General features: G+C 37.5%; 2 protein-coding genes across 17 annotated transcripts in view; both read right to left on the bottom strand.

Annotated features, from left to right (window-relative positions):
* Positions 1-11560, bottom strand: part of LOC125795227 (deleted in malignant brain tumors 1 protein-like) — a 36515-nt gene extending 24955 nt beyond the window's left edge. For 13 of the 16 annotated variants that reach the window (XM_049473719.1, XM_049473718.1, XM_049473716.1 and 10 more), the window contains exons 1-8: positions 10873-11560; positions 10357-10665; positions 9916-10022; positions 7872-8067; positions 7456-7770; positions 6798-7121; positions 6295-6615; positions 5589-5635 (exon numbers count right to left, since the gene is read on the bottom strand). In XM_049473719.1, the coding sequence (XP_049329676.1) occupies positions 5589-5635; positions 6295-6615; positions 6798-7121; positions 7456-7770; positions 7872-8067; positions 9916-10022; positions 10357-10665; positions 10873-11188 (1935 nt within the window). In that variant the 5' untranslated portion in view covers positions 11189-11560. The remainder of the gene's footprint in view (positions 1-5588; positions 5636-6294; positions 6616-6797; positions 7122-7455; positions 7771-7871; positions 8068-9915; positions 10023-10356; positions 10666-10872) is intronic. The other 3 variants (XM_049473708.1, XM_049473722.1, XM_049473724.1) reach the window with 3 other exon arrangements.
* Positions 11561-11688: 128 nt separating this feature from the next.
* Positions 11689-14594, bottom strand: LOC125795228 (soluble scavenger receptor cysteine-rich domain-containing protein SSC5D-like). The gene is made up of 3 exons (XM_049473725.1): positions 14332-14594; positions 12866-13174; positions 11689-12737 (listed from the first exon to the last, which is right to left on the bottom strand). Exons 2-3 carry the CDS (start codon positions 13074-13076, stop codon positions 12382-12384), a joined length of 567 nt encoding a protein of 188 aa, XP_049329682.1. The 5' UTR covers positions 13077-13174; positions 14332-14594; the 3' UTR covers positions 11689-12381.
* Positions 14595-26128: the final 11534 nt, after the last annotated feature.

The following is a 26128-nucleotide window of genomic DNA, read 5'->3' on the forward strand; positions in this document are numbered from 1 at the left end:
CCAGGCCTCTACAGGTTAGACAACAGTACCCTGCCTGCTCTTAGGTATTGAGATGAAATCCTTGAACCCATTGTAATACCCTACGCTGGCGCAGTGAGTCCGTGGTTTCTCACGGTGCATGACAATCCCCGGCCCGATGTGGAGAAAGTAGTTAAGTTCTTTGAGGATAAAGGAATTTATACCATTCACTGCCTTTCCAACAACATCCTAACAGAAAAAGAGGCCAGTATACATACAGTCCACAAAGTTAGTTTAAATATGCTGTATATATTATATATATATATGCTCAACTCAGCAGCAGAACAAGCTTTACCTCTACTCAGCCAGATAAGACTCAAGAACCTGAGAGACAGAGAGACAGAGAGAGAGAGAGAGAGAGAGAGAGAGAGAGAGAGAGATTCCCCACAGCCGCCAATCACACTCACTATGACCTTATTAGAAAGAGGAGAGGAAATTATCAAACATTTTCAGTGACAAATCAGAAGAAGCTTTTTTTTCATTTCGCCATATTTTTAAAAAGCGTCAGCACTAATTAACACAGCTCCACCTCCTTGTGTCTGTGTCTGTGTGTGTGTCTATGGGCAAAGGAAGGTACAAAGTCAGCTACCTTCTGGAGACAAACTTCAGAGAGAGTAAACACACAAAATACAGCATTAAAGCTGCACCTGCAGACAGCAGATCCAAACACATAACATCCACCATGAAGATAAGTCACAGTTTCTTTTAACTACACATACAAACAACTTTTTTGTGTTTCTCATGCTTTTACAGAGTATATAAAACTAGTTTTAATCCTGATTACAGAAACTCTGATTAAGTGTGGGAATATTGTGGGTTCCCTGTGAACTACAGCAAGGCTGGTGAGCGATGGACCAAACAAAGGCGGTTTGTCTGCCCTGTGAGGCGGGTGTAGGGTATGTTTGTGGAAATGCATCTAAGGATGCACCTACTACTCTACTGATCACAGCAGTTCCAATTACAAAATAAAAGTCCTGTTCTCTGGAGTATGCACTCGTGAGCCGAACTTACCAAGTTCGTTCTGACAAAGTACAAGAGTCCAAACTTGCTTAATCTATAATGAGAAACGGGCCGACTCTGGCGCTGCCAGGAACTTGTGAGCCCATGGGACCACAAGGGTGGTTGAGAAAACCTTTATTCTCTCTGTAATGATTAATTTATTTATCTAAAACAGTATGAAATGCATTAATTAACTGAAACATGTTGCTCAGTGTGCTTTTAAAAAAAAAAAAAAAAAAAAGAAGACACATTCTTTATAGGTGTGAAAAAATCACACTTTATTATCATAATATAGAAAACCATAATAATGTATGCTGCACAGACATATATAGATATATTTTTGATTAAGGTGAAAAGCAAATATAATTTGCATGTTTACCATGTGTCCACAATAAATCGTACGTATTAAAATATCCAAACCTGTTGTAATGTGTGGGCTCTCTTCAGCAGGTATGATATCATCATAGACCTCGCCATAGTTTTCTGTAAAAATTAAAAAATGCATTGCAGCACAGCAGCATCAGGATGATGGCAGCAAGACACTGTTACTCAAAGACTCAAACTTTTAAAATACTAAGGGGTTTTCAATGTATTGGTACTGTCGCCCTCTGCGATCAGAACTGGTTGACAAATCAAAGTGTGTCCCTTAAAAAAAAAAAAAAAAAAAACTCCCACACACCAAAGGATATTAACTCACCTCAACATGCCTTTTGCAATCCTGTAGTTACCCCTGGGCAATCCTAAAATCACTATTACAAACTGTACAGTAGGCAAGACATTGTTTTTAACTTGTGCCAGACATGGATATAATGGAGTAGTCAAAGATAAATTGAATTTAGCATTAGCATTACCCGCTAACCACGCTCACTATTTTCCCGTTCAGGGGTGAGTCTTATCGGCCTGAAGCCTGATGCTAACTGCTAAAACACTTCAGAACCCTACACATATTGCATGGAACTTTTTTCTATAAAACAAAAAATATATATATGTTTTTTCTTCTGCATTAAAAATTCTAACACACATTCAGTATATGTCAACTTACCTGAGAGAAGCTCCTCATCTACGTCCTCATATCCTGAATGCTGATCTTCAGAGATAAAACTTCCTGTTAAAGGAGATCAGAACAGTCAGAATGCCAAAGTTCAATTATTTAATCAAAATCTACAGCAAAAAAATGTATTTGTAAGTCTGAAAATGAGATGAGGCTTTAAGCCCAATCCCATTTCACCCCATGGCCCTACCACTTACCCCAACCATTCTTTGAGTGTAAAGGGTGAAATCCTCCCCATAAGAATTGGGACAACACTTCATGCACCAGATACGTCATCAGAAGCACTAAGGTTCAGTAACCTAGCTAATTTTATGGCATTGTATGTCTTCAGAAAGGTTGGTGATTAAGGAACAATTGTCAATTTCTTAATTCCTGTTATGGGGAGCTTGGATTAGCTTTCATTTTATTTAATTGTTCTGTTCCGCCTTAAATGATGCAGCCTCTGCTGTCTCTTGCACCATTTAAGGTGAAATGGGAAAGTTGGCTAACAAACCCCATCCCTTTCCTCTGCTTTTTAACAGCAGTACAGGCCTGAATTGATAGTAACAGATATGTAATTCTTCCTATTATAGTCAGTGGAGTAACACATATTATTTTGAACCTGTAAGATAAGCTAACAATGCTACAATTGATTTACTGCATGTAGTTTTTTCATTTATAGTCATTTAAACACTCAGAATTGCTATTTGATATCTGACCTTAGATCCACTTTACATACTGTGTGAAGACTGCCTTCAGTGAAACTCTCTACATATAATTTACCTCTTTTAGTATATCTGTTAGTGACACATTTATGGTTAATCTCTTCATAGACTGCCTCAAGCAGAGTCTTCCTCCTCGCCTTAGAAATCACTGTGAGAGAAAGAAAGAAAGAAACATGGAGTCAGTTCAGTAGAAGAGAAGACTGATGACAGATTGAAGGACTAATGATGATTATAGAAAGTACAGAAAGTGGATTTTAGATGATCTCTAAATCTCCCTACCTCTCCTGAGCACTCTGTTCTGATAAAACAGCACAACCAGAAGCACTAAGGCCAGGAAGAGCACAGATCCCAGAACCAGGAGAGACACTGGATAGATGTATGGAAAATTAGATGATGGATTTTTTGAAGGAGGGACTGTCTTTTTCTCTGTTAGCTGTGCTGGTACTGAAAACACAGAATAAAAACACTGTTGAACACTGCATAGTGTTGTTTAAACTTAAAAAAAAAATCACACAAAGGAACTAATTAAAAGAGTACCTGTGGTGTAAGTTGTAGTTGTTTCAGATGAAAAAGGTAATGTGACAAATATGTCTGAAAGAAATATCATAAAAATGGTCAAGAAAAAGAGGTTACAGAAGGAGAAAGAGATTAGAGCAGCATTATTTAAGAAATGGTATTTATTGTTTTTGTGTTTATTGTCTTTGAAACAAAAGAAGTATATGGCTGATATGGTAATATTGTAGGTATTTTCAAAAATATTGTTGCATTATTGTCTGCCAATGTTACTTAGTGTATTTATCAGTGTTGTGAGCCTAAATCAGCCATAATATAAATGCTATTCTCCCTTTTACAGGTCAGAGGAGCACAATAATAATAATATTGAACCTGACTGAAATACAGAGTACACTGCTTAACATAACCATAGTTATCTTAAGAGAAGTTAATACTAGATTAAAAAATGTTCTCGCACACCTGCACAGGTGACTCCAGCACTCTGGGAGCAGCCAGTGTGGATCTTCAGGGAATGAGGACAGTCCCACAGGTGAATCTCATTCCCTCTACACTTCACTCTGTTCATCCAGATAGTTCCTCCACCAGAACCATCAACAGCTCTTCTATTAGCACTCAGCGCCGGCCCACAACCCAGCTGCCTGCAGATCACCTGAGCATCCCTGATGTCCCACAGATCAGCACATATAGACCCCCACTCAGCATTATGATACACCTCCAACCTCCCAGAACAGATTTCCTCTCCTCCTCTCAACCTAATAGGCATGTAATCTACATCACACATGAACAGACACATGAATAATATTACATTTTTATAACAAAACTACAGCAAACTGCATTAGTGTTTTTATTTAATCAGCTTTCACTCAAATCAAAGATCAACTGATGAAAAGGGAAGTTTAGAATTATTTGACAAAACAAGTTAGAATGTAGGCACGAACAAATCTGATTAATATGTATACTTATTCAAGTAGTGAATGGAGTGGTAGTCAAATATTCGTACTTGAGCACTGACCCTGGTTTGGAAATAAGAAGAATTTTTGAAGGTTTTCAAATGCAAGCTGTTTCTTCTCTCCTAGAAATGGAGACACATGCTATAAATACTACAAAAATCAAATCAATACTACTAAACTCATTATTAAAATAATGATCTCAGCAATAACAATTGAGAGTTTCAATTGAGCGGCAAACCCCCTCATTTCACACCAACGCACAGAATTAAAAGTCAGTCTGGTTGTGCTGATTTTCAAATAACACCAGGCATTCTAACAGGGCGCACAGGAAACTTCAAGCTGCACCAGACTGCTCTTTTTCTCTAACCCCACCGAACTATTCCAGCAATGACAAAAACAATTTTTCAGTGCGATTTTCGGACAGAACAGGCTCCTATTAGTAAATGTACACCATTATTGTAAGTCACTTTGGACAAAAGCATCTGCCAAATGTAATGTAATTCAATGTAAAATATCTTATTATTTCACTCACAAATGTAAATTTTTTCTGATACACTTTACACTTTTTATTAAAATGTGCTCCCAGCATGACCAGATGAGTGTAAAAAGCACAGCAAGGTGTAGCTTGTAGTCCCAAAAAATCTCAAGCAATCCTGCACACATACATTGCCATGAAGAAGTATTTGCCCCCTACAGATATACTGATATTTTTCTGATTATTAAAAAAAACTTTAACATCAGACAAAGATAACCCGAGTAAACATAAAAAAAAGCTCATTTTAAATGATCAGGAATAAAGGAATTTAAAGAATTTCTTGATTCTACAGGTCTGGCAGTAATCAGGCCTGGTTGAGTTAAGTGAAACTGAATACTCATCTATCCAAAAAGTGTAATTAATCACATTTTATTTTTTAGGGGGTGTTTGGATATTTTTTTCCCTTAATAAATAAAATGATTATTTAAAAATTATTTTATATTTACTCAGGTTGTATACACTTACACAGGGAAAGAGGATGAGGCAAAGTGAGGGTGATCCGGTCACTTTCTTTCAACACAACTTTCCATGAAAAACTGTTTTACTCATGCTCATCTACTACAAAGAAAAACAACATACCGGAGCAGGTAATGTGAGTCACCTCACTGCTTCTATCACAATTGTTCTGACTCCAGGATGAAGATGGACAGTGAAACAGAGTAGAGTCATGTTTCCTACATTTTACATCATCCAGCCAGTTAGGAGCTGATTCCACTCGTGCTTTGGTAGCTCTCTCAGTCTTAAATCTTCCACAGTTCAGCTCCCGACAGATCCATCCCATTGTTACACACATTCCCCCAGGTTCCATTATAGAACACCTCCAGATTCCCCTCACAGCCCTCAGTCAGTCTGATCTCTTTATACTCTGATGAGAGAAAATGCTTTATGTTAGACCCTGGAGTTTTCATGTAGTTTAAAACAAACTTAATGAATCTACACTATTAGTTAAAAGTTTTAGAACACCCCCATTTTTTGCCATTTAAGCTCTCCAGCCCAGTTAATAACCTGAAATGGTACAAAATCCAGTGTGCTCAAATGGTACAAAAGTTAGCAGTGCCAGGGCCTTTAAACAGAAAAGGACCCCAAAAAAGTGTATATTGTAAAAAAAAAAAAAAAAAAAACTGAATATATTTGTTTTAAAGAAAGCTTTGGAAATTGGCACAAAAATAAGAATAAATTAAGTCTTAGTCTGTAGTAAAGTTAGAAGAGAATGTGTTACTGCACTCTACTGCTGACTTTGTAGTAAACTGCACTTTTATCATAATACCTAAAAAAGACACCAAAATACAGATCAATTTGAAACTATTTAGTTTGCCCTTTAGATACATTCTGACACATTCAAAAAAACAAGAAAAAAAAAGGTACAGGAAGAGGTCTGGCTGACCCACATGGCAACAACTTTAGATTGGTTTAACAAGTCTTATTTTAACAGTTTAACTAAGTCTCACTTTCAGCACTGAAGAGAAAATTTAGAGGTCTGACAGGTGAAGTGTTGTAAGAACACCAGCAATCAGCACACTGTACCTGAGCAGACGACTCCTACATCATCCTTGTGTCCACATTCATCCTCTCCACACAGCTGATATCTGCAGTTCCACAGATACGCCTCGTTCCCCTCACACTCCACCTCATTCAGCCATATGGGTCCAGTTCCAGATCCAAACCGGGCTGGTACTGGTACTGGAGCACTGAGGGCGACTCCACACTGCAGCTGTCTGCAGACCACCTGCGCATCCTCAATATCCCACAATTCATCACTCACTGTCCCCCATGATCCACTGTGGAAAACCTCCAGCCTTCCAGCACAGTCTCCCCCAGAACCAACCAGCCTGATGAAGCTGTAGCCTAAAATTAAGAGAAACCAGTTCAAAGTATGATTTCTTAGTTCACCCGTAGTCACATGATGATTGGTTCATTTCAGATTCATAATAATTATAATAACCCTTACAATAAAACAAAATAAAACAATTTCCCCCTAACAACAGGCATTATTCACTACAACTCCAAATAATTTGAATTAAATGTACCAGAGCAGGTGATGTAGAGCTGTTCCGTGGAGCTGCAGTTAACTGCTTGTGAGCTGCTGCAGTTCCTCAGATGAGCTACACTCCCAGAGCAGTTGAAACCCGTCACACACATGTAGCTGTGTTCAGGACTGGATGAAGAGGAGCTGGAGATGTTGAGTACAGAACCATAGCCCAGCTGTCTGCAGACCACAGAGGCCTCAGACTCACTCCAGGAGTCCAGCAGAACTCTCCTCCAGTCCTGCCTGAAGAAAACCTCTACCTCGCCCTCACACTCCATCCCTCCAGTCAATCTCACTACACCCTCATGAGACGCCAGAGAAGAACCTGAAAGTACCACAAATATATTTTAGATTTTACAGGCTTAATAAGATTGTTTTTACAGCACTTGAAATAAATCAGATTTAGAAATTAAACACATTGTTTTTTTACAGGTACTGCTGCATTAGCTGAGCTATATATGGAGCAAAATTAGAAATTGATTTTCAGAATCAAAATTGTCTATGGAAATGTATATACATGTTCAAAACTGAGATACATTAGTAAATTAATTGAAGTGAAGTAAAAAAATATATATATATAAGAACATTATAAGGGCACTTCCTCCTAAAATCACTTTACAGCCCATTGATAAGAATGTTTAAGATTCTTAAAAGCTCACCACTGCAGATGAGTCCAACATCCTGTTTATGAGAGCATGCAGTTCGACTCCATGATGAAATGGGACACTTTAACAGGTGTGTTTCGTTCCCCTGACAATCAAACACATCCGCCCAGATCCGGCCACTCCCCTCCCCAAACCAGTCTGACCCCAACACAGCCACAGCACTCCCACACTTCAGCTGAGCACAGAGGACACTGGAAGCTCTCATATCCCAGCTTACATCACACACTGTACCCCACTCACTGAGGTACTGGAGCTCCACTCGACCAGAACAAGAGTCTGAGCCGTTCATCAGCCGAGCCTGAGTATGACCTGAATTTACAACCAAGAGACTCGTAAAAGAGAAAGTTCTCTCCTATACTGTATATTATATAAAGAAATGTTAGACGATAATATCACATATTATACTGTACCAGAACATACAAGTCCCACATCATTACCATGAGAGCAGTTGTATTTGTGTGAAGAGGTTATTGGACAGAGAGTAATCTCAGATTCATCTCCTCTACACTGAAGCTCCTCTGACCACACCTGACCCTTCCCTTTACCAAAAGCAGCTGCTCCCAGAACCTCCACAGGAGAACCACAGCCCAGCTCTCGACACACAACCTCTTCATTAATGAATAAAAAAAATGAACACAAATAACAAAAATACTGCTCATTAATTACCCTACTTTGTGCCCTCTGACCTCCGACGCTAGATCCCAGTTCACAGATCATATCAAACCACATAATCTATCCAATTCATCCATGTTAATAATACAGATTAATTTAGCTAGGAAAACAGTTGGCATCGCCAAATAGCCATAGTGGCTAATCCGCCATTTTGAAAATCATAACAAAAGATTTATAGAAAAACAATAATTTTTTTTTTTTATTCTGACTTTTTTTGTTGGTCAAAATATAATTAAATATCTAAATTCTGTCCATATTTGATATCTTAATTCTGTCCATATTTGCATATTATTTTTAATCATTTTAAGCAGGGCTGGTATATTTTATTATTACACAGCAAAGCATTTAAGCTGTTATTGTAATAATAAATGTAAAAATGTTAACTATTTTAGAGTAGCCTAGAATATCTGGCATGTGTGACCTTCATTTATATTTTTTGTAATTTGCATACGAATAAAGGAGCATCAATTTATAACATTTTTTTTAAGATATGTACAGTATTTACAGCATCTTTACTGACTGATTTTTTTTAAGCGAAACAGCAGAGTGGTATAGAATACCATAGTCTGGCAATCTCAGTGTGTGATAATGTACACATCAGGAAGTTGTTCAGTTGAGCTGTACACATTTATATCAAAACGATAACACATCGACTAAAATTAATATATTGTGACATAAGTTTTGTCATATCGTCCAGCACTAAATTGTTAAGCTGGAAATGACACTGTTTCTAATTACAGTGTGTTGACTGGTTTTGTTTTGGCACATAAAGTGTTTGAGAAGTTGTCTGGAAGTGGAAAGGACTAATGCATTTTGTTTCATTCAGGTTATAATTTTGAAAACAAATGTTGTGCTCTAGCAAATCAGTACTGCAGACCCTTTTTTATTAAATTAAATTTTATCAAACAAAATGAAACTGACTAGACAATTTCATGGGTTAATATTTTCAGCAATTAAATAAAAGTCAAAGTAAATGTTAAAAAAAAACATCGCTGCTTCTCACATTAGCTGTAACTGTCAGAATTTACTATGTAATAGAATATTTAATACGGAATAGGTATACAAAACAGTGACATTCCATCATATGATCTCTGATTTGATTTTGTCTATGATGTGTCGAAACATTCTCAGAAAGTTCACAAATGTAATACATGTAATACGTACGTATTACAGTTTTTGTCTAATTAAAACATACCTGAACAGGTAAGCTCAATATCCATATTATGATTACAGCTGTGTTCACCCCACCCTAATGATCCACAGTGTTTCAGTGTAGACTCTGATCCAGTACACTTCACATGACTAATCCAGATCGGTGCAGATCCTGGAACAGCTGCATCAGTCCTAAACGGCTCTCCACAGCCCAACTCTTTACACATGACAAAACCCGCTATGAAATTTGCACCAGCACCACAAATTGTTCCCCACTGTCCTCTGTGAAAAACCTCTGCTCTTCCAGCACAGCGACTGCCACCATCCGCCAACCTCACACTGTCTGTGTAAGAGAAAATAAGAACAAGAAAAATTTACCGAATTATGAACTAGTAAGAGTAAAAATGGGAAACATTTTTTTGAAAAACACTTACCTGCACACACCAGTCCCACATCATTATCATGGGAGCAGTTGTGTTTGAGTGAAGATGATTTTGGACAGAAGTGAATCTGAGATTCAGTTCTTCTACACTGAAGCTCCTCTGACCACACCGGACCCTCCCCTCTACCAAAAGCAGCTGCTCCCAGAACCTCCACAAGAGAACCACAGCCCAGCTCTCGACACACGACCTCTGCATCCTGCTGGTTAAAGTCAGCATCACACACTGTGACCCAGCTCTCTCCATGAAGAACCTCCACTCTCCCAGAACAGTGAGAACCACCAACCACCCGGACTCCTAAAAATTGTGAACATAAAGCTGAATTTAAACATATGTGAGTCACTGCTTCAACATGAAGATGTCTTTCCATGTCATTGAATCTCTGACATTAACACAGCAAGAATGGTCAAAAGAGATATGGCATTTAACCTTCAGTGGAAAAGTTGACTAAATGAACGCTATCTGTTTCCTTACAAACAGTACTACTACGCTTAACTGGACCCTAAGCCTCTAAAATGGGTCCTTTCCCACCACTTACAAGACTTTGTTTTACATGTATGATATATTATGAACAGTTTCCTGTTCCTAGTTAACAGAAGGGAACATAAAATAATTTACTGATACAATTTACCTGAACAGATGACTCCAGCATCTTTAGAATGATCACAGTTATGTTTACCCCATCCTGCTGATTCACAGTTCCTCAGTGTAGACTCAGAGCCACTGCAGTGCACATTATCCATCCAGATTGGTCCTGATGCTGATCCAAAGTAAGACTCATGATATGTATCTACAGCTTCTCCACAGCCCAGCTCTCTACACACCACTGCAGCATCTCTCATATCCCAGTTATTACCACACACTGATCCCCACTGTCCTCTATAAAGAACCTCCACTCTCCCAGCACAGCGACTGTCACCATCTACCAACCTCACACTGCCTGTACAACAGTGAGTAAGACAGACCAAGACATTGAGAAAGAATGGAAAAAAACATGTATTTTCACCACTATTAATGATGTAAAGTAGAATTGTGGCTGAAAACTGAAATAATAGCAAGACATTTGCATTTTTGACAGAATTACAAAAAGTTTACATAAACATTGAGCTAATCTTAATGACATTAATCACAAACATGCAGCTCTTACCAGAACACACCAGTCCCACATCATTATCATGGGAGCAGTTGTGTTTGAGTAAAGATGATTTTGGACAGAAGTGAATCTGTGATTCGCTGCCTCTACACTGAAGCTCCTCTGACCACACCGGACCCTCCCCTCTACCAAAAGCAGCTGCTCCCAGAATCTCCACAGGAGAACCACAGCCCAGCTCTCGACACACAACCTCTGCATCCTGCTGGTTAAAGTCAGCATCACACACTGTGAACCAGCTCTCACCATGAAGAACCTCCACTCTTCCAGAGCAGCGAGAGCCATTAACAGCAGGACTCCTAAAAATTACCATGAAAAAAAGAAAGCTTATTTATCAGTAATGATAAATGATTAAGCATGATGATGCTAAATATTGCACAATGAATGATTCATAAATGCATTGGAAAAAACTAAAGAGAGTATAAGGATTCAAAATAAGTTCAGTAAAGCTATGAATTACATTAAACAAATTAATATGGATCAGCAAAATTATGAAATCAGTAAAAAAAAAAATCAGTAAATTAATTGTTGGTTGAGAATTCCAGTGTACAGCACAGTTTGGTGATTGCTCAGTTTAAACATACCAATTTACCTTGGCAATCAACAAGGATTTAGGGTGGGTTAAAAAGAAAAATCATATGTGCTGTACACTTTGCCTACATGGCAGATAATGTACAGTCCCTGTTTACAGCGTTTTACCTGAACAGATAACTCCAGCATAGGACACCCCTAATCAAAATGTATATTATTGTGACTACAGAAGGAAATAAAAATGACCTAATGTTTAGAACACATAACATTGAAGTGGACACGTCTATTTAGCATTTTTAATATTTTTTCCCTTTACAGTTTCAAAATAACAAAAATAAAAAAGAAAGATACACATAGACTTTTAATTTGTTGGCAATCCTGTGAGCAGTTATTTTCCAGACACTATATGACCTCCACCAGTCTTGTTACCTGCTTAATGGACTGGAGGAACAGAACAGTAGACACATACTTAATTCACCATTCTTGCTTTTAAACTATGTGCTGCCAGTACAAGTATTCTAAGTCTGTTCCACTCCAACCCAGAATATTACATGTGATTCACATGGATACATGTTGCTGTAGCCATTTTGTATAATGTGTTACTGCAGCTCCAAAAATCCACAAATTATCTCCAAAACAACAGTCTCTTGTGTCTGTTAGACTAGAGAAACTCATTACATTTGTCCAAAGTCTATTGTGTTTATAATTAGTGCTATCCATCAGGACGTTTCTGCTAGCTGTGTTTTTAATGTTTTTAAACTCACACTGCAAGGTATTCTAGACAAACACAGATCCCCTACACTTTATTACACTATTATCCACTAAAAAACAAATGCCAGAACAGTAATGCTGCACAAACATAACACCCTCACCCCAAACAAACAATATAATAAGTCACAAATATTTAATTTCACCAGGTCTTAATGGCAAACAGGTAATGGTGCACAGGGCTGAGCTACTGAGACAGAGGGCTGTCTAAGTAGGAATAGATGAAGTCACAGGCTCATTGTGCTGAATGCAGTTCTTACCTGCACACACCAGTCCCACATCATTATCATGGGAGCAGTTGTGTTTGAGTGAAGATGATTTTGGACAGAAGTGAGTCTGAGATTTGTTTCCTCTACACTGAAGCACCTCTGACCACACCTGACCCTCCCCTCTACCAAACGCAGCTGCTCCCAGAACCTTCACAGGAGAACCACAGCCCAGCTCTCGACACACAACCTCTGCATCCTGCTGGTTAAAGTCAGCATCACACACTGTGGCCCAGCTCTCTCCATGAAGAACCTCCACTCTCCCAGAGCAGCGAGAACCTAAAACCAGCCTGGCTCCTAAAATATCACAAGAGCATAAACAATGAGATAACAACAGGATTTAATAAATGAAAGTCAGACAGCACAGACACACAATGTAACTATTCAATACAGTGCACATATTATATGAACATAGTGTAGCTTGCCTGAACAGATGACTCCAGAATTGTGGGTTTCATTGCAGTCATGTTTACCCCATACTGGTGATCTACAGTTCTTCAGTCTAGACTCTGATCCACTACAGTCCACATCATCCATCCAGATTGGTCCTGATCCTGATCCAAAATGAGATTTGCCCAGTGCATCTACAGCTTCTCCACAGCCCAGCTCTCTACACACCACTGCAGCATCACTCATATCCCAGTCATCACCACACACTGTTCCCCACTGCCCTCTATGAAGAACCTCCACTCTCCCAGCACAGCGACTGCCACCATCCACCAACCTCACACTGCCTGTACAACAGACAAGGAATAAAGAAAGAAAGAAGCGAATAAAAAAAAAAAAAATAATAATAGGTCTATGCTTCTTCAGCGTCGCAAGGTTATTTAACATAATTCTTAACAGATTTCGCTAATTCAAACAGCCCGAAAATGTTTTAAATAGCTCAATTTTAACGCTCTAATTACTAAAAAATGGCTCGGGTTCAGAATGACAGTTTATGGCTCAGGTCGGGTCTGGCTCGGGCAGAAAGTGCATGGATTTGGGCCGGGTCGGGCTGGATTTTTGGGCCCGATCTAAGCTCTACCGCTCCACACACTGCAGGCTTTTTGCAGCGGGGGAGCCATACACTTTTACAAAAACACAGTTAACTCTGGACTGGAAATATTCCGCTGTTTTAATCTTTCCAGACCTTGTCTCACCCCTAGGCTATTTTAATTAAGTTTTTCCAATAGCAAACTATTTAAAGTTGGCTTATTTAACGTTATATAATATTTACATTCTTCATGCTGATGCTAAGCTAATGGTGGGAATACACATTCATTGAACTCTAGACGAGAAATATGTGCAGTTTTAATCTTGCAAGGTTTTTTTTTAATCGCTAGGCTTTTTTATTGAATTTTTCCAACAACAAACTATTTAAAATTGGCGTATTTACATAATATTTACATGTAAGTTACTTAACGTTACTTCTAATGCTAATATAATGCGGGGATACACTTTTAACACCTGACCAGAAATATGTGCAGTATTTTAACAAAACAATTTCAACAACAAGTTGGCTTATTTATATGAAATTTACATATAACGTTAACTTTATTCTTCACACGAACACTGAGCTAATGCTAAGCTAACAACACTAAGCTTACACCTGAGGAAAAATATTGTGCTGTTTTAATTTTCTCACACTTCGTCATGAAGCTATTTTATCTAGGTTTTTCCCACAAACAAAACTATTTCAAATTAGCTTATTCATAAGACAAGTTTCAAAAATCTGCTCATTTTCAAATGCAATTCATATTACATTTAAACTATGGCAATGTTTAGCTATCCTTAGACAACTAACGTTAGCTAACTACCTAGAAAGAGAGGCAAGGCCAGCACGTGCAGGTGGTGTAAGACACTACAAACACATACATGATCATAAAATAAAGGACCTGGTCGAACTTACCTTATATCTTAGTAGCACAACAAGTCCTGAGGTGAGCTGAGCTGAGCCTAAATGAGCTGTGCTTCCGCAGCAACTAAAAATGTGCTGCTTGGCGCGTTGTGGAGTTTGGGTTGTGATTATAGACTGTATAAAAGTATGGTCTGGACGGTCCCCATTTACTCTCATTAAGGCGTTTTAAAGCCAAAATATGGCCGAAATGGAAGCTGCCATCTTGCCTGCGCTTGCAGAGGCAGTAGAGGCAAATTGGAGCCAGAACTGGCGTGACAGAGGTGGGAGGCGGGGGGCGGGGCCGTGTGACTGCACAAACCCCGCCCACTCCACGTAATTTTCACCAAACAAGTTTAGTTACTTTACTTAGCTAACCTGAGTTGGCTAACCTAGTTAACTATCGTTAAGTACCTAAGGCTAAACGTAATGTAAATACTAAAATTATGGAGAAGAACGAAGTATGTGTAAGGGACAGTATTAGTATAACAGTAACAGCATTAGAAATGTGTGTTACCACTAGGCACCTGTAGCAGGTTAGATTCGGATAATTACAGTGTTTTTTGGGCAGGAGAAAAAAACAAGACCTTTTCTGACCGCAGTTTTAGGATTTAGGAATTAGGAACATGAATATAAGTACCTAGTTTTCTGTTTATAAGCATTTTAATCGTTTTTTGTTCAGTTTTCTTGTGTATTATTTTGTAAAGAAATAAATCTTTGGTTTGGAAACCTAAAACGCGAGTTGGAAAGTGAGTCAAGAACCGCATGGATCTACAGTATGAATACTAATGAACTGATGGAGAGAAATGATCCACTTACCAAAAAAAAAAACTGGAGAGAAAGTTTTCCTGAGGGTACTGTAAAAAAAAAAAAAAAAAAAAACACTGTGGTTATTAACAAAGGAGTGGGGCTTGCAGAATGTACAGAAATCAACTTTCCAAAAAAATCCTGGATGTGTAATTTTAGATAAAAATTCCGTCATCTTTCATTCAGTTGAATGGAAATAGGCTTTAGGGTTAAAAGCTGTACTGAAACCAGAGACGTTGTGGCTTCACTTTTCAACCCCTGTCGTGCTGTCTATACTTATATACAGTCTATGGTTGTGATCAGTGCGGTCTCAGCAAATCAGAGTGGTGTTGACTGGTTAAAATCAACCTAACAATTTTCCGCACAGATTGCATTTTCAAATAGAAAAATACATACATAAATACCTAAATTCGTTAATTAATTAAATTGATACAAAAATATAATCTACTAAATAATTAATAATAAATAATTATTAATAAATGACGCTTAATCAAATAGTCTATATTCATACTGATTAACAATATTTATAACAATGATGTTGATATATTATAAATAAAAAATGATATGTATTCTTTAATAATGTCAATTTCCTGCACCTGTCACCATAACGTCCAAAAAAAGTTACCTAGTCCGAAGATCAAATGTTTAACTGCATATTGTCCTCCAAGTTGTGGTCATAGTTAAACGTCCAAACAGTTGGGGTTGGATCTTTGCCTGCCGGGAGACGGGCGGCAGTGGTGGGTCTGCGTGACGTCACCCGCCAGCCACTTTTTCATCAACCCGGCAGTGCCAGGCACGTACCCGGCAGTACTAAAAACTGACATGGGGCTTCCTGACAGTACGCCGGCAGTTTTAAAAACTGTCAGGGGGCTTGCTGACAGTACGCCGGCAGTATTAAAAACTGTCAGGGACAGGGCCGCTGCTAAGGTTTTGGAGGCCCTAAGCATAACTGGTCAGGGAGGCCCCCTATTTGTTTATTTTATTTTAAGTTTTTAACTTACACAAATATTGCACTGGACAAGTTTTTGTATAGAATGGCCACATACACTTTAAAAATGGTTAAACATGCGCAAGATTTAGCGCCTCCATGCATTTTTTGATTATTTATTTGACTGGAAAATGTCACATCTGGCAACAACCAACAGAGCAAACCGAGCCGTGCCATTTCAGGCAATAGGGGTGGGGGCATTATATTATGCACAAAAATAATAACGTGCCGCTTTTAAGTAGTGGAGTAGGTGCCCCATGCAATGTTTAAAGACAAAAAAGATGAGCGTATCATAAATAATTCACATTGGGTTTTAAATTTAATAATGTCATAATTTCAACACATTTCATTCTCAGTCAGTTTGGCTCCCTGCAACTGCAAAATGGTTGAGGCCTAACGCTGGCTGCGTTGTCTGCGTATGCAGAGCGGCGGCCCTGGTCAGGGAGCTTCCTGACAGTACGCCGGCACTACTAAAAACTGTCAGGGGGCTAGCTGACAGTACGCCGGCAGTATTAAAAACTGTCAGAGAGCTTCCTGAAAGTACGCCGGCACTACTAAAAACTGTCAGGGGGCTTGCTGACAGTATGCCGGCAGTTTTAAAAACTGTCAGGGGGCTTCCTGACAGTACGCCGGCACTACTAAAAACTGTCAGGGGGCTTGCTGACAGTATGCCGGCAGTTTTAAAAACTGTCAGGTAGCTTCCTGACAGTATGTCGGCACTACTAAAAACTGTCAGGGGACTAGCTGACAGTACGCCGGCAGTATTAAAAACTGTCAGGGAGCTTCCTGACAGTACGACGGCAGTATTAAAAACTGTCAGGGAGCTTCCTGACAGTACGCCGGCACTATTAATAACTGTCAGGGGACTAGCTGACAGTACGCCGGCAGTATTAAAAACTGTCAGGGAGCTTGCTGACAGTAAGCCGGCAGTTTCAAAAACTGTCAGGGAGCCTGCTGACAGTACGCCGGCAGTTTTAAAAACTGTCAGGTAGCTTCCTGAAAGTACGCCGGCACTACTAAAAACTGTCAGGGGGCTTGCTACGCCAGCCACTTTTTCATCGACCCGGCAGTGCCAGGCACGTACCCGGCAGTACTAAAAACTGACAGGGGGCTTCCTGACAGTATGCCGGCACTACTAAAAACTGTCAGGGGGCTAGCTGACAGTACAAAATTTTGACCATTCATTAAAACTTGTTTTTTCCATGAAAAATGACTCAAATGAGTGGGAAAATGCATGGGCATGGTAAATTGGGACAAATTTTGCTCAGAAATGTGAAAAAAAGCACTTTTCAATTTTTGACCCAAATAAAAAAAAAACGTAGACCCGCGGTATATAATTTTGGTGAAAATTTTGACCATTCATGAAACCTTGTTTTTTCCATGAAAAATGACTCAAATGAGTGGGAAAATGCATGGGCATGGTAAATTGGACCAAATTTTGCTCAGAAATGTGAAAAAAGCACTTTTCAATTTTTGACCCAAATCAGAAAAAAACGTAGACCCGCGGTATGTCATTTTGGTGAAAATTTTGACCATTCATGAAACACTGTTTTTTCCATGAAAAATGACTCAATCGAGTGGGAAAATGCACGGGCATGGTAAATTGGGACAAATTTTGCTCAGAAATGTGACAAAAGGCACTTTTCAATTTTTGACCCAAATCAGTAAAAAACGTAGACCGTCATTTTGGTGAAAATTTTGACCATTCATGAAACCTTGTTTTTTCCATGAAAAATGACTGAAATGAGTGGGGAAATGCATGGGCATGGTAAATTGGGACAAATTTTGCTCAGAAAATGTGTCAAAAGGCACTTTTCAATTTTTGACCCAAATCAGAAAAAAACGTAGACCCGCGGTATGTCATTTTGGTGAAAATTTTGACCATTCATGAAACCTTGTTTTTTCCATGAAAAATGACTCAAACGAGTGGGAAAATGCATGGGCATGGTAAATTGGACCAAATTTTGCTCAGAAATGTGAAAAAAGCACTTTTAAATTTTTGACACAAATCAGAAAAAAACGTAGACCCGCGGTATGTCATTTTGGTGAAAATTTTGACCATTCATGAAACCTTGTTTTTTCCATGAAAAATGACTCAAATGAGTGGGAAAATGCATGGGCATGGTAAATTGGACCAAATTTTGCTCAGAAATGTGAAAAAAAAGCACTTTTCAATTTTTGACCCAAATCAGAAAAAAACGTAGACCCGCGGTATGTCATTTTGGTGAAAATTTTGACCATTCATGAAACCTTGTTTTTTCCATGAAAAATGACTCAAATGAGTGGGAAAATGCATGGGCATGGTAAATTGGACCAAATTTTGCTCAGAAATGTGACAAAAGGCACTTTTCAATTTTTGACCGAAATCAGAAAAAAACGTAGACCCCGCGGTATGTCATTTTGGTGAAAATTTTGACCATTCATGAAACCTTGTTTTTTCCATGAAAAATGACTCAAATGAGTGGGAAAATGCATGGGCATGGTAAATTGGACCAAATTTTGCTCAGAAATGTGAAAAAAGCACTTTTAAATTTTTGACCCAAATCAGAAAAAAACGTAGACCTTATGTCATTTTGGTGAAAATTTTGACCATTCATGAAACCTTGATTTTTCCATGAAAAATGACTCAAATGAGTGGGAAAATGCATGGGCATGGTAAATTGGGACAAATTTTGCTCAGAAATGTGTCAAAAGGCACTTTTAAATTTTTGACCCAAATCAGAAAAAAACGTAGACCCCGCGGTATGTCATTTTGGCAAAAATTTTGACCATTCATGAAAACTTGTTTTTTTTCATGAAAAATGACTCAAATGAGTGGGAAAATGCATGGGCATGGTAAATTGGACCAAATTTTGCTCAGAAATGTGAAAAAAGCACTTTTCAATTTTTGACCCAAATCAGAAAAAAACGTAGACCCGCGGTATGTCATTTTGGTGAAAATTTTGACCATTCATGAAACCTTGTTTTTTCCATGAAAAATGACTCAAATGAGTGGGAAAATGCACGGGCATGGTAAATTGGGACAAATTTTGCTCAGAAATGTGAAAAAAAAGCACTTTTCAATTTTTGACCCAAATCAGAAAAAAACGTAGACCCGCGGTATGTCATTTTGGTGAAAATTTTGACCATTCATGAAACCTTGTTTTTTCCATGAAAAATGACTCAAACGAGTGGGAAAATGCATGGGCATGGTAAATTGGACCAAATTTTGCTCAGAAATGTGAAAAAAGCTCTTTTAAATTTTTGACACAAATCAGAAAAAAACGTAGACCCGCGGTATGTCATTTTGGTGAAAATTTTGACCATTCATGAAACCTTGTTTTTTCCATGAAAAATGACTCAAATGAGTGGGAAAATGCATGGGCATGGTAAATTGGACCAAATTTTGCTCAGAAATGTGAAAAAAGCACTTTTCAATTTTTGACCCAAATCAGTAAAAAACGTAGACCCGCGGTATGTCATTTTGGTGAAAATTTTGACCATTCATGAAACCTTGTTTTTTCCATGAAAAATGACTCAAATGAGTGGGAAAATGCATGGGCATGGTAAATTGGACCAAATTTTGCTCAGAAATGTGAAAAAAGCACTTTTCAATTTTTGACCCAAATCAGTAAAAAACGTAGACCCGCGGTATGTCATTTTGGTGAAAATTTTGACCATTCATGAAACCTTGTTTTTTCCATGAAAAATGACTGAAATGAGTGGGAAAATGCATGATCATGGAAAATTGGACCAAGTTTTGCTCAGAAATGTGAAAAAAGCACTTTTCAATTTTTGAACCACATCAGAAAAAAACGTAGACCCGCAGTATGTCATTTTGGTGAAAATTTTGACCATTAATGAAAACTTGTTTTTTTCATGAAAAATGACTCAAATGAGTGGGAAAATGCATGGGCATGGTAAATTGGACCAAATTTTGCTCAGAAATGTGACAAAAAGCACTTTTCAATTTTTGACCCAAATCAGAAAAAAACGTAGACCCTGCGGTATGTCATTTTGGTGAAAATTTTGACCATTCATGAAACCTTGTTTTTTCCATGAAAAATGACTCAAATGAGTGGGAAAATTCATGGGCATGGTAAATTGGACCAAATTTTGCTCAGAAATGTGAAAAAAGCACTTTTAAATTTTTGACCCAAATCAGAAAAAAACGTAGACCCGCGGTATGTCATTTTGGTGAAAATTTTGACCATTCATGAAACCTTGATTTTTCCATGAAAAATGACTCAAATGAGTGGGAAAATGCATGGGCATGGTAAATTGGGACAAATTTTGCTCAGAAATGTGAAAAAAGCACTTTTACATTTTTAACACAAATCAGAAAAAAACGTAGACCCCGCGGTATGTCATTTTGGCAAAAATTTTGACCATTCATGAAAACTTGTTTTTTTTTCATGAAAAATGACTCAAATGAGTGGGAAAATGCATGGGCATGGTAAATTGGACCAAATTTTGCTCAGAAATGTGAAAAAAGCACTTTTCAATTTTTGACCCAAATCAGAAAAAAACGTAGACCCGCGGTATGTCATTTTGGTGAAAATTTTGACCATTCATGAAACCTTGTTTTTTCCATGAAAAATGACTCAAATGAGTGGGAAAATGCATGGGCATGGTAAATTGGGACGAATTTTGCTCAGAAATGTGACAAAAGGCACTTTTCAGTTTTTGACCCAAATCAGAAAAAAACGTAGACCCGCGGTATGTCATTTTGGTGAACATTTTGACCATTCATGAAACCTTGTTTTTTCCATGAAAAATGACTCAAATGAGTGGGAAAATGCATGGGCATGGTAAATTGGACCAAATTTTGCTCAGAAATGTGAAAAAAGCACTTTTCAATTTTTGACCCAAATCAGAAAAAAACGTAGACCCGCGGTATGTCATTTTGGTGAAAATTTTGACCATTCATGAAACCTTGTTTTTTCCATGAAAAATGACTCAAATGAGTGGGAAAATGCATGGGCATGGTAAATTGGACCAAATTTTGCTCAGAAATGTGAAAAAAAAGCACTTTTCAATTTTTGACCCAAATCAGAAAAAAACGTAGACCCGCGGTATGTCATTTTGGTGAAAATTTTGACCATTCATGAAACCTTGTTTTTTCCATGAAAAATGACTCAAATGAGTGGGAAAATGCATGGGCATGGTAAATTGGACCAAATTTTGCTCAGAAATGTGACAAAAGGCACTTTTCAATTTTTGACCGAAATCAGAAAAAAACGTAGACCCCGCGGTATGTCATTTTGGTGAAAATTTTGACCATTCATGAAACCTTGTTTTTTCCATGAAAATTGACTCAAATGAGTGGGAAAATGCATGGGCATGGTAAATTGGACCAAATTTTGCTCAGAAATGTGAAAAAAGCACTTTTAAATTTTTGACCCAAATCAGAAAAAAACGTAGACCTTATGTCATTTTGGTGAAAATTTTGACCATTCATGAAACCTTGATTTTTCCATGAAAAATGACTCAAATGAGTGGGAAAATGCATGGGCATGGTAAATTGGGACAAATTTTGCTCAGAAATGTGTCAAAAGGCACTTTTAAATTTTTGACCCAAATCAGAAAAAAACGTAGACCCCGCGGTATGTCATTTTGGCAAAAATTTTGACCATTCATGAAACCTTGTTTTTTCCATGAAAAATGACTCAAATGAGTGGGAAAATGCACGGGCATGGTAAATTGGGACAAATTTTGCTCAGAAATGTGAAAACAAAGCACTTTTCAATTTTTGACCCAAATCAGAAAAAAACGTAGACCCGCGGTATGTCATTTTGGTGAACATTTTGACCATTCATGAAACCTTGTTTTTTCCATGAAAAATGACTCAAAAGAGTGGGAAAATGCATGGGCATGGTAAATTGGACCAAATTTTGCTCAGAAATGTGAAAAAAGCTCTTTTAAATTTTTGACACAAATCAGAAAAAAACGTAGACCCGCGGTATGTCATTTTGGTGAAAATTTTGACCATTCATGAAACCTTGTTTTTTCCATGAAAAATGACTCAAATGAGTGGGAAAATGCATGGGCATGGTAAATTGGACCAAATTTTGCTCAGAAATGTGAAAAAAGCACTTTTCAATTTTTGACCCAAATCAGTAAAAAACGTAGACCCGCGGTATGTCATTTTGGTGAAAATTTTGACCATTCATGAAACCTTGTTTTTTCCATGAAAAATGACTCAAACGAGTGGGAAAATGCATGATCATGGAAAATTGGACCAAGTTTTGCTCAGAAATGTGAAAAAAGCACTTTTCAGTTTTTGAACCACATCAGAAAAAAACGTAGACCCGCGGTATGTCATTTTGGTGAAAATTTTGACCATTCATGAAAACTTGTTTTTTTCATGAAAAATGACTCAAATGAGTGGGAAAATGCATGGGCATGGTAAATTGGACCAAATTTTGCTCAGAAATGTGACAAAAAGCACTTTTCAATTTTTGACCCAAATCAGAAAAAAACGTAGACCCCGCGGTATGTCATTTTGGTGAAAATTTTGACCATTCATGAAACCTTGTTTTTTCCATGAAAAATGACTCAAATGAGTGGGAAAATTCATGGGCATGGTAAATTGGACCAAATTTTGCTCAGAAATGTGAAAAAAGCACTTTTAAATTTTTGACCCAAATCAGAAAAAAACGTAGACCCGCGGTATGTCATTTTGGTGAAAATTTTGACCATTCATGAAATCTTGATTTTTCCATGAAAAATGACTCAAATGAGTGGGAAAATGCATGGGCATGGTAAATTGGGACAAATTTTGCTCAGAAATGTGAAAAAAGCACTTTTAAATTTTTAACACAAATCAGAAAAAAACGTAGACCCCGCGGTATGTCATTTTGGCAAAAATTTTGACCATTCATGAAAACTTGTTTTTTTTCATGAAAAATGACTCAAATGAGTGGGAAAATGCATGGGCATGGTAAATTGGGACGAATTTTGCTCAGAAATGTGACAAAAGGCACTTTTCAATTTTTGACCCAAATCAGAAAAAAACGTAGACCCGCGGTATGTCATTTTGGTGAACATTTTGACCATTCATGAAACCTTGTTTTTTCCATGAAAAATGACTCAAATGAGTGGGAAAATGCATGGGCATGGTAAATTGGACCAAATTTTGCTCAGAAATGTGACAAAAGGCACTTTTCAATTTTTGACCCAAATCAGAAAAAAACGTAGACCCGCGGTATGTCATTTTGGTGAACATTTTGACCATTCATGAAACCTTGTTTTTTCCATGAAAAATGACTCAAAAGAGTGGGAAAATGCACAGGCATGGTAAATTGGACCAAATTTTGCTCAGAAATGTGAAAAAAGCACTTTTCAATTTTTGACCCAAATCAGAAAAAAACTTAGACCCGCGGTATGTCATTTTGGTGAAAATTTTGACCATTCATGAAACCTTGTTTTTTCCATGAAAAATGACTCAAATGAGTGGGAAAATGCATGGGCATGGTAAATTGGACCAAATTTTGCTCAGAAATGTGAAAAAAGCACTTTTAAATTTTTGACCCAAATCAGAAAAAAACGTAGACCCCGCGGTATGTCATTTTGGCGAAAATTTTGACCATTCATGAAACCTTGTTTTTTCCATGAAAAATGACTCAAAAGAGTGGGAAAATGCATGGGCATGGTAAATTGGACCAAATTTTGCTCAGAAATGTGAAAAAAAGCACTTTTCAAGTTTTTTGACCCAAATCAGAAAAAGACCCGCGGTATGTCATTTTGGTGAAAATTTTGACCATTCATGAAAACTTGTTTTTTCCATGAAAAATTACTCAAATGAGTGGGAAAATGCATGGGCATGGTAAATTGGACCAAATTTTGCTCAGAAATTTGAAAAAAGCACTTTTAAATTTTTGACACAATTCAGAAAAAAACGTAGACCCGGTATGTCATTTTGGTGAAAATTTTGACCATTCATGAAACCTTGTTTTTTCAATGAAAAATGACTCAAATGAGTGGGAAAATGCATGGGCATGGTAAATTGGGACAAATTTTGCTCAGAAATGTGACAAAAAGCACTTTTCAATTTTTGACCCAAATCAGAAAAAAACGTAGACCCACGTTATGTCATTTTGGTGAAAATTTTGACCATTCATGAAACTTGTTTTTTCCATGAAAAATGACTCAAATGAGTGGGAAAATGCATGGGCATGGTAAATTGGGACAAATTTTGCTCAGAAATGTGTCAAAAGGCACCTTTCAATTTTTGAACCAAATCAGAAAAAAACGTAGACCCGCGGTATGTCATTTTGGTGAAAATTTTGACCATTCATGAAACATTGTTTTTTCCATGAAAAATGACTTAAACGAGTGGGAAAATGCACAGGCATGGTAAATTGGGACAAATTTTGCTCAGAAATGTGAAAAAAAGCACTTTTCAATTTTTGACCCAAATCAGAAAAAAACGTAGACCCGCGGTATGTCATTTTGGTGAAAATTTTGACCATTCATGAAACCTTGTTTTTTCCATGAAAAATGACTCAAATGAGTGGGAAAATGCATGGGCATGGTAAATTGGACCAAATTTTGCTCAGAAATGTGAAAAAAGCACTTTTAAATTTTTGACACAAATCAGAAAAAAACGTAGACCCGCGGTATGTCATTTTGGCGAAAATTTTGACCATTCATGAAACCTTGTTTTTTCCATGAAAAATGACTCAAATGAGTGGGAAAATGCATGGGCATGGTAAATTGGACCAAATTTTGCTCAGAAATGTGAAAAAAGCACTTTTAAATTTTTGACACAAATCAGAAAAAAACGTAGACCTTATGTCATTTTGGCGAAAATTTTGACCATTCATGAAACCTTGTTTTTTCCATGAAAAATGACTCAAATGAGTGGAAAAATGCATGGGCATGGTAAATTGGACCAAATTTTGCTCAGAAATGTGAAAAAAGCACTTTTAAATTTTTGACAAAAATCAGAAAAAACGTAGACCCGCGGTATGTCATTTTGGCGAGAATTTTGACCATTCATGAAAACATGTTTTTTTCCATGAAAAATGACTCAAATGAGTGGGAATATGCATGGGTATGGTAAATTGGACCAAATTTTGCTCAGAAATGTGAAAAAAGCACTTTCCAACTTTTGACCCAAATCAGAAAAAAACGTAGACCCGCGGTATGTCATTTTGGTGAATATTTTGACCATTCATGAAACCTTGTTTTTTCCATGAAAAATGACTCAAATGAGTGGGGAAATGCATGGGCATGGTAAATTGGAACAAATTTTGCTCAGAAATGTGACAAAAAGCACTTTTCAATTTTTGACCCAAATCAGAAAAACTTGTAGACCCGCGGTATGTCATTTTGGTGAAAATTTTGACCATTCATGAAACCTTGTTTTTTCCATGAAAAATAACTCAAATGAGTGGGGAAATGCATGGGCATGGTAAATTGGACCAAATTTTGCTCAGAAATGTGAAAAAAGCACTTTTAAATTTTTGACACAAATCAGAAAAAAAACGTAGACCCGCGGTATGTCATTTTGGCGAAAATTTTGACCATTCATGAAACCTTGTTTTTTCCATGAAAAATGACTCAAAAGAGTGGGAAAATGCATGGGCATGGTAAATTGGACCAAATTTTGCTCAGAAATGTGAAAAAAAGCACTTTTCAATTTTTTGACCCAAATCAGAAAAAGACCCGCGGTATGTCATTTTGGTGAAAATTTTGACCATTCATGAAAACTTGTTTTTTCCATGAAAAATTACTCAAATGAGTGGGAAAATGCATGGGCATGGTAAATTGGACCAAATTTTGCTCAGAAATGTGAAATTTAGCACTTTTAAATTTTTGACACAATTCAGAAAAAAACGTAGACCCGCGGTATGTCATTTTGGTGAAAATTTTGACCATTCATGAAACCTTGTTTTTTCAATGAAAAATGACTCAAATGAGTGGGAAAATGCATGGGCATGGTAAATTGGACCAAATTTTGCTCAGAAATGTGAAAAAAGCACTTTTCAATTTTTGACACAAATCAGAAAAAAACGTAGACCCGCGGTATGT

The sequence above is a fragment of the Astyanax mexicanus genome, unplaced genomic scaffold, assembly GCF_023375975.1.
Source record: "Astyanax mexicanus isolate ESR-SI-001 unplaced genomic scaffold, AstMex3_surface scaffold_44, whole genome shotgun sequence".
Lineage (NCBI taxonomy): Eukaryota > Metazoa > Chordata > Actinopteri > Characiformes > Acestrorhamphidae > Astyanax > Astyanax mexicanus.